At 38.3% G+C, this 9,604-nt stretch overlaps 2 protein-coding genes across 4 annotated transcripts in view; one reads left to right on the forward strand and one right to left on the reverse strand.

Annotated features, from left to right (window-relative positions):
- The window catches only part of LOC116844114 (heterogeneous nuclear ribonucleoprotein 27C), a 124,759-nt gene that overhangs the window by 96,957 nt on the left and 18,198 nt on the right, over positions 1-9,604 (forward strand). The window lies entirely within an intron of this gene.
- Positions 1-9,604, reverse strand: part of LOC116844112 (neuroendocrine convertase 1-like) — a 40,760-nt gene that overhangs the window by 16,679 nt on the left and 14,477 nt on the right. For both annotated transcript variants that reach the window (XM_032815249.1, XM_032815248.1), the window contains 5 exons: positions 4,529-4,633; positions 4,091-4,312; positions 3,283-3,429; positions 2,839-2,905; positions 197-468 (listed from right to left, as the gene is read on the reverse strand). In XM_032815249.1, coding sequence (XP_032671140.1) covers positions 197-468; positions 2,839-2,905; positions 3,283-3,429; positions 4,091-4,312; positions 4,529-4,633 — 813 coding nt within the window. The remainder of the gene's footprint in view (positions 1-196; positions 469-2,838; positions 2,906-3,282; positions 3,430-4,090; positions 4,313-4,528; positions 4,634-9,604) is intronic.

Consider the following 9,604-nt stretch of genomic DNA (forward strand, 5'->3'; position numbering starts at 1 on the left):
GAGAGAGAGAGAGAGAGAGAGAGAGAGAGAGAGAGAGAGAGAGAGAGAAGTGTTGGATAAAATTTTTTCAATTAGGATCTCGCTTGAACGAACTCTATGTTCGAGGGCAAGTAATTTATATTTGCACAACATTCTACGCGAAGGAAGAAAATTTTTTTCTCTAAGATATAAACGGATAATTTGACAGCGAACTGACCTCCCTTACACCACGCTCGAGTGCTTCGACAGCTAGTCTACCGGGTGCCTCCAAACTTTTTCCATCGTCCGCCGGTCCCCAGGAAGCCGTGTAGATGTCGACGAGTCCAGATCTGTATCCCAGTGCCTCGCCTTCCACACGGTCGTTCACCAGGCCGTCGAGAAGCTTGATACCCCCGATGGACGCCTCGAAGGCGATGCCAACGCCGCATTTCCGGTTGTTGGCCTCCATTGCTATTTCACCGGCACACCTGGTACCGTGACCGTTCATCCCTGGAGAGTCGTTGAATTCGTAATGGTCGTGAAATAGTAATGTTCAATCGGGTCGCCGAAGTCCGCCGTGCGCGCGGAGAGGAAGCGGACGGTGGGAACGTCCACGTAGGAGGTCTCGAGATTTCACTCGGCGGCGCGGTGCGTTATTATTTGACTTTTAAATTCAAGGTGCGACGCGAGTAATTTCATCCTGTGTAGTGATATTTATAGATGAAGGCGCAAGTGGCGCATCTTGCGCGATTGGTTATGCCACCAAGGGAGGAGAAACACATGCAGGGTGTTCCATTTTTTAATTGCTTAAAATATCTCAAAAACAAGATATAGAAAAATGCATATTAAACAAAGATTGTATGGTTTCAAGGAGAAAAGAAGGTGCTAATACATTTATTTGACTTTGAAATAATCTTGGAAAGATCTGTTGACTTTAATTCTTTTTTTAATGAAATTGTATGATTTTTCTGACACAAATCAATTCCTCTGAAAGTATAAAGCGGTTAAAAGTACTGAAGTGGAATTATTGAAAAGTGAATAGTTTATGAGATATTTTATATTTTATATTGAAAAGTATCTGGATAAAAAGAAAAATATATCTCGGAAATTTTACTTTTTGATGATTTTACTTCAATATTTTTACACGTAGAATGATCAGAGAAATTTATCTGTGTTGGAAAAATTATATGATTCTGTTAAAAAAAATTAAACCGTTTAATTAAAATTAAGTGAAATTGATCACGACAGGCCTTTCCAGAGTCATTTCAAGGACAAGTAAATATTACTATCTTCTTTTCTCCTTAAAACCACATTATTTGCCACAGGTTTTTCTATAATGTCTTGTTTTTGAGATATTTGAGGGTATGCAATTAAAATTGGATACCTTATATAATCGGAAACGCATATTTAATCAAGGAGAAAACTATAAAATAATACCTATGTATTTTTCCCTGCAGAGATATATGTGGATACTGTTTGAGAAAACATTCGGTAATTTACCTCTTGAGAAAATTTTACGAGCTACCACATGTTTCGCCTGAAGACGCTTTAATTTTCCAATTTTGCATCTAACACCATGTTATAATTTATATACTTTCATTTTATTTACAGCAGTCAAAATAACGATGTTTGCATTTTGCATCATTGTTTTTATCTTGCATATATCCAGTCGCGATAATTACATTCCGAATCTGTGAAAGAGTTGAGCTCGAGAACAGAGCAAATGGTCATGTTCGATCTGGTTTCACGCGAATTACATTAATATTACTATGTTAGCACTTTTACCATCGGATGAATTATTTATCAGACCTTATTGACCCCGCAAGCGTTTCTCGTCGTCACTACATTATTTGAAAGACCGAGCTGCGAATATCGAACTTACGTTTTAACATTTATACGGAGAAAATATGACAATTTTGATCAAACAAGTGCGAGACGTTACGATACGAAATAATAAGTTTCTATTAAAGACGACGTATATTTTGTTTATAATAGCAGTCTATAAGAAAGTTCAAATAAACAGTAATAATTGTTAGCAATGGAGAGTGTACACAAAATTGTCCTCGCTCCTCGAATTCCAATAGCATCACCGCTATCACTATCGTCAGGAAATCAGGACGATAGGGAAGTTTTAAAAGCGAGCGAGTTTTAAACTAATTTCAGGGCCGATTCGTCGGTGAGTTATGGTTTAAGTGCATTACCGGATGCGCTGGCCGCGTTTTACTCCTCGACAGTTTATCGCAATTTACTCGAGGATTTGACACGTTTGCTTCACGTAGTTTCTGTAGTTTGGCCGATATATCGCGAAAGTCGTTACGTGGGTTTGCATGAGGATGCAATCATAGCTATACCTATATCATCGCGTATCGTGATATCTGCTGCAGATATTTCCCGTATTTTTGTGATTTCATATGTCCTAATTTATCCATTCTGCTCTTTGAGTTAACTGAATACAAAGCAAATTTGTTAACACAATTTATCTCTCTGGTATTTTTGTGCACTTTTCATATAAAATATATGTTATCAAGGATGCACATGTTACGTATAAATTGTGTTATTTGAACTTAGAAGTAAATATGTAAATATGAATTCAATGCAGAATAGGCCAAATAACACAATATGTTAAATTAACACACGGGTATGTTAAAAATTTAGCACAAAAGTTTCTACACGGATCAACACAAGTTCAAAAACACTTTTTTACCGTGTGTTTACATTTTAAATATATTTTTTGTTTAACAGAATAAATACGCAAAGATACTGCATTAACAGAATAAATACGCAAAGATACTGCATCTCTGAGTTTTATCTTATTATTTGTAATTGTATATAAAAAAAATACTGTAAGAAAAGAAAACGCGCGTATGATGCGAGGTTTACCTGATACGTCGTATCTTGGAAAGGGATCGTTGTCGTCCTCGTTTATGTCGTAGCTAATGGCTGCGTCCTAGGTTTAAACATTAACAATAATACAGACTAAAAATCGTGTAATAATACAGGATTATTATTATAATATATAATAATATATAATATATAATATTATAGTAGCAAGTAATATATAATTTTTTTAATTCTCTCCTCATACAATACTTGCAAAATAATTTTTTAGAATCAAATCTTTTCTACGAAATCACGATAGATATATATATATAATATAATACCGACATGCATTTATTACATAAGTAAATAAAACATTTGTTTTTTAATATAATATAGCAATAGTATAGAGAGAACGGTGTTTTCTGAGTCTCAAAAAGGAGCTTCTAAGTAACATGTTTCGTCATCTGTTGGACGAAGAGAAAGTTCGAAGTGCATGTTACATACGTAATTGTTTCGTAGGTCATCGTGACTGTACTCTAAACCGTCGTCGAGAACGGCAATTCTTATCCCCCGACCAGTTATCCCCAGTCGATATAGAGGCAAGACGTTTAAGTCGAGCTTCGGCAAAGCTTTGTTCGTCCTCGTATCTTGCTACGGCAGTTGGTAAAGAAAATTCATCGGTATTGCAAATAACAGTAATTCATTAAATAAAGTCTGTGTGTGCTGCAAAATTCATGCGCCTAGTTCTCGGAAACATTACATTTGATAGATTGATACGTTTATAGATTTGTTACGTTTGCAGTAAATTATGCTACATATATGCGTTATTACTTAAATTAAAACAAAATTTATTTGGTGGGTGCTAATAACATATCTGATTAAATTCTTTTATTTAAGTAGGACAAACATTTGTTTTCGTGAATAGTTAAGATATCAAGACAATATATATTTTCTTATTTGACAAATATTTCTTCTCAGTGTAAAAAGTACCTACCGAATAAATACTTTTTTATTTTATTTCTTAGATGTTTTTTTCTCTTAGTGTAAATTTCAATGCAAATTTATGAAAGAGAAAGTAATTCGCGTTGAAATGTTTGCAATGCATAAATCTAAAATTTTGTGTCGATGTAGGAAATACAATTTATATGCGTTACTTTTCTCATAGATAACTTTTGCAGTCTGATAAATTTATCTTTATTTTCAAAATCAGTTTATTACTAAACATATATAATGTGTGTGTGTATGTGTGTAATTTATAATACTGTGATGTAGAGTATTTTTGTCATGCGAAGGTTACTAAGCGTTATATTACCAGGTACCATTCCTGATCCCAAAGCTCGTCGTTAAATATCTTTGTCCTATGAACAACGTCGTAATTTTCTTCTTCGTTGTTAACGGCATTTAATGCAGCTTCGTATGCGTTTAATTGCAGACGCTTCTCTCTCGTTAAGGGTTTTTCAGACTCCAAGTCGGGTAACGAGATGTAATCGCGTTTAAGTCGTTTCACAGTTTTCTGTTGATCTGCCCAGACGATCTTTCCTCAACAAGCGCGAATTGCGTTTAAAAGCATTTTTCTCACACGGTTTTGTGATGCATTACATATAGCTACAATTATTGTTCGAGACGCGTATTGACGCATTCTTTATTTACAGCTATTGGCGCACAATTTACACTGATCCGACTATGAAAAGTGATAAATGATTTCGTATAATTCCGCGCAGCAAACATCACAGAAGTGCGAAGGTATTACCTTAGAATTTGCATCAAGGGCCTTCGTTAAGCGAAGATTTCCTCTCTTCTTTTCACTTGGGTTAGGGTCTTTGAGCCATATATATGTGTCCTTGAATCCGAGAACCTGAATGAGCAGATCCATTACATGCAAATTGATGAGTGCTAGTGTAGGTGCCAGTAATATGCGCTGCATATTTAATGAACTTGGTAGCGAATTGAGTCTTTATTTAAATTTTTACTTAAAGAAAGTATATTCTCAAAGCGCGGCACCTTCTGTTTCATTAACATTTCACGGTTCATCCTCCGCTTCGCAGTGTTCATCGCAGTCGACTACAACATATCTCTAGTTTGTTCGAGTCGAAAATTACTTATTTCAAAATAAATATCATGATTATTGCGACAAATTTATTTTTATGTAAAATAATACATAATGTATGCGTTCGGATTGGAGTCTCATCTGCTCAAACATTCAGTATGTCCCATCCCCATTTCATGCGCGACGATGTTAACCACCCTTCGTCGTCGGTACTCGGAGTACCGAGGGTGGACGTCCCGACGTTTTCGCCCTTCGAGCAGTTGAAAGGGACGCTGCGATCAGGATAGCATACGAAAGCAGTTGGTAGGTCGCGCGACTCTTTTGGAGGGAACTATCGAAAGTCTAAATGGGGTATCGTAACGTTATTATTATCCGGTGTCACGTGGCCAGCTGGCTTGGCTTCGTTTTTGTATGGCATCCGTATGTCATGTTCTGCATGGCGTAGAGAATACGACGGAGACAGAGCGATGGAGAATATAGGAGGGGGGACCACCTGGTAGGGCACTGTGTGTCGTTCGAGGGGAAAGACTATGATATTTCCGTAACATCGGACACGTGCCGCGCCTATTTCAAGGTACCTCCTGACTTTCTGACCCTCCTCTCCTGATAATCGTCGATACGCAGTATCGTTTATCTGCGATGAAGTTATTGGCGTTTATATTAAGCAATAAATAGATAAAACGAGCGATGTTTATACTACAGGCCGTTTAACGCGATATTACGTCGATATTTATGTCTAGCTTCCTATGTGCACTTACGCCGATGTCTATTTTACACTGAGAGAGAGAGAGAGAAAAAAGGCTTTGTAATAAGAATTACAGACTTTTTATATGTTAACAATATATATATATATCTTTTTAACAAAAAAAGCTGTAATAGCAATATAGGGTTATTATCACCAACACTCGTGCCGTAGCGAATCTTCATTCACCTACAACAAAAATGCTAGTCTCGACTATAATTATTTCATCGTGTAATTATAGTTACAACTACCTGATACTTTTCCTCCGTATATTATTATCGCGTTGTAAAATTCTAAATGCTTAACGCGACATGTATAACATACCTGATCACGGATAAGTAAACGTTTATGCGCGGTTTTACTGAACAGTGTATTTTTACTGAATATTCAGTAGTTTATCAGTGAGTTTAGCAAAGCTTGTTGTTCTAAAAAAACAGTTGCAGTATTTTTTGTAGTACTCATATTTATTTGTTGCTTTAACAAAAAAGGTCGTGCTAGCAGTATAAGGTTATTATTATTGACACTGCCGTGACGAATTTTCACTCACTTACGAAAAAAATGTTCCAAATATAATTATTTCATCATGCAATTATAGTCACAAATATCTAACATTTTTTTCCTCACCTGTCCCTCCCTCACTCCTTGTGTATCATTATATACGACGGAAATAATAGTTTCTTTCTTTCGCGGCTATTGCACTTTCCCGCTGATACAGATATGACGTTAAATGCAATCGAACAGTGCGGCAAGATCCAAGGAAATTCAGGACATCGGAGGAGTTATGAAACAATAATCCTTGCGTCTGCTATCCTCTTAATCCCGCGCGAGCGTGCGCAAAAATCCTCTAATCCACTATCTATCGTATCCGTTGTGCATCCAGTCGGAAGGAATAAATTTGATCGGCAAAATGCTTCGCTGAACTCGCTGATAAACTACTGAATATTCGGCGGGTATACACTTTTCAATGTATCCGCGCATAAATGTTGCGCTTATCCGTGATCACGCACGCCATACATGTCGCGCGTTAAGCATTTAGGACTTTACATCGCGATTTATGGATCGATAGCAAATCCTCCTATTTCCTCTACACACAAACTAGGTCTGTAAATGCGCACGAATTCGACATTATTCGCGACTATATACAGAACACGCACGGCTTGCCGGAATGAAGATCCATCGACATTTTTTCTGCCGAGTAATATTTATTTATTTTCAGTTTGATGTTGGCCGCGCACAATCAATCCGCGGATTAATGCTGAAAGCTCGCGCGAGAATTTTTCCCGTCTGAATTCTTTGTGTTACTCTCAAGGGGGGAGAGGAGTTTCCAGTAATGAGATTTCAAAGCTAGTCGAATCTTACGAATTAAACGTTCCGCTCGAGGAGTTCATTCGTGAGATCTCGCGGTGCAATTTCCGCAAACTTCACCGCTGAGAAACCTTGAAGAGATTCTAGATCGCGAGCACGCGAGCCCATTCGGTCGTTCTTCCACCTGGCGACTATTTCAAGGTCACCGTTTTTAACGGAGAGAACAGCGCCGGAGAGATAGAGCACGTTCGCGGGGTGTCGCGGGTACTTCTCTTAAATTCCACGTGGGAACACTTCAAACTCCAATTCGTCGACTACGTGATAATGGTTCTCTCCCTTCGGCTCGGTCGTAATCGGTAAGCACGGTGGCCCAAGTACTCCGCATCAGGCTGCACGGGTGTGTACGTGAGAAGCACGGAGGGAAAATCGGAAACGGTCATTACTTCGCAATCAGCGAGAGCGACGAGGCGAGTATTACAATTATTATGGCGTGCTATCATGATATCGCAATACCGCGCCACCATACCATACCGCTCTATGCTACACGGCGAAAACAATAAAAATATCACTTGGTCAAATATGGTTGCTGCAACGCAATATCAATGTTATTTTTCACCCAAAACGAACAGAGAAATTGATATTTTTGTGAAAATATCAATTGAATTTTTTGCAATTTGACCATTGATTTAAACAAATATATTTCCACTCAATTAATTAACGATTGGTTCCATCAGTCGAAAAATGTTTAATTGACGATTTATTTCAACGAATTCAATTAAAGACCGTTTAGTCGACGATCGATACGCGAGTAATTCAATCGATTCGATCGAAGATTCGGTAAAATAATTAGTACGACCAGTGCTTTCTTTAACGCGGATCCTACTTCTCAATCATCGGCATCTTTCACAGATTTCTTCTAAATTAAACAAATATCATATGCTGTACATACATAGGATATATGCCTAGCCATTCCCTAGCCATGTGTCTAATTGAAAGTTACTAAATATTTTTGACCTAACGCATTCATTTCTAGATAGTCGAGAATCATGACTGTTGATTATTTGAAGAAACTGCAGCGATGTCAAGCAGCTATGGTACTTGGACAGCTTGATGTTTTGTTTGCGTCTATAATTACGTTAATCCGTTCACGTGTTAGTCGTAGCATTATTAGTGATAACACAAAACATGGAAAACGATAAAAGCACTATGCTCGCTATCAGCTTCTGAAAAGATACAATTTAAAGATACACTTTTTTCTCGCGGTAACGTTAATCCGTGAATGCGCACGCGACATTTTTTCGTGCAAACACAAGCGCGGGGTGACACAATCTTTCGTTTTGTTCCTCGAATTCTCAGTGAAACATTATACAGTTCTTCTTCCCAAATCGTCTCAAGTTGATACCCCAAGCGTCTCAAGACGCTTCGAGGTCTAAGCGCCATCGTCGTGCGAAACATAACCGCGTGAGTAAAAGCAGGGGCAGATAGAGGCGAGAAATCAGAGACGGTCATTACTTCGCGATCAGCGGGCGATCCGTCTTATCGGTATTCGCGTCTTCCGACTTCTAGGAGGGGAATATACCTCGTGCTCGGTATAGATACAGGAAAATCTCGGTGGTCCAAGTCGCTTGTAACCCCCTCCGGCCGAATGGCGGTGAGGGTGTGAAGACGACGGAGACGAGAGAAATAGAGAAAGGACGTATTGGGAGAGAGAACGGGAGACAGAGAGAGACGAAGTATTTTCGCAGTCCATTTGTTTTGATCGGATTTCCAACTGTCTCTCGTAATCCCGCACCCGTAAGCTCCCGCAGGCGTCGTCAGTTTCCAATGAAAACCCTAACGTTTCTATCCTCTTCTCCCTACCAGCCTCGCTCGCCGTGGCAACCCTCGTCGTTTCCCGACCACACCTTCAACCTCTCGTCCCTTAGATTCCTGTGAGCATACTCTGCGTTCTCGGTGTATTCTTCACACACTAGAACGTATATGCGTACGTACACTTACGCGGAATGTGTCGTTGCTATAGGCGTGCTCTTTCCCAATTTTGCAAGCCACCTATCCGAATCAAAATTTTAGTTCTACATTCTAACGTCTGTGTATTCTGAAGGATCATTGTGTAATACATATGGAAACTGAAATCACACTTAGCGCCTCTAGAAAGGAAAACCCACATAATGTTCTTTGTAGATTCTAAAAGAGGACTTCTCGGCAAAGTTAGTAGATTGAATTAACAGTGATTGATGATGACTTTAAAGTATCAAAATAGGCGTTAAATAGAATATTGAGGTTAAAAATAGGGTCAAAATTTCGACTCGCTTACGACACACCTTTACGTCTTGGATTCTTCAAGTACTTTGCAGCCGACTTTTCATTAACGAAGGATCGATAGTTTATAAATGATGTGCGATTTAAAGTCATAGGTGTTATAATGTGCAAGTATAAAGCAAAATATTTTCCTTTCGTGTAATTCTCTGTCATGTGACTTTGTAAGCGCGTTTTACTTCACTGGAGTTTTAATTAGGGGCTTAGCTGTCTTAGATATCTAATATCGAATATTCAGAAGTTGTGCAAAAAGGTGGCGTTCAATCAAACTTTACTCAAGGAAAAATCGATTCCAAGTTCGCTTAAGTATTCGCTATCGAGAGTTTAGAGGAAACTCAAAGTGCAACTCAAAGCGCTTGTATTATATCGTTATTGATTTGTCTTTACTTAAACATCTGAGAGCAAGCTTACACATA

The sequence above is a fragment of the Odontomachus brunneus genome, unplaced genomic scaffold, assembly GCF_010583005.1.
Source record: "Odontomachus brunneus isolate Ranch 3 - 2012 unplaced genomic scaffold, Obru_v1 Obru_scaffold_039, whole genome shotgun sequence".
Taxonomy (NCBI): domain Eukaryota; kingdom Metazoa; phylum Arthropoda; class Insecta; order Hymenoptera; family Formicidae; genus Odontomachus; species Odontomachus brunneus.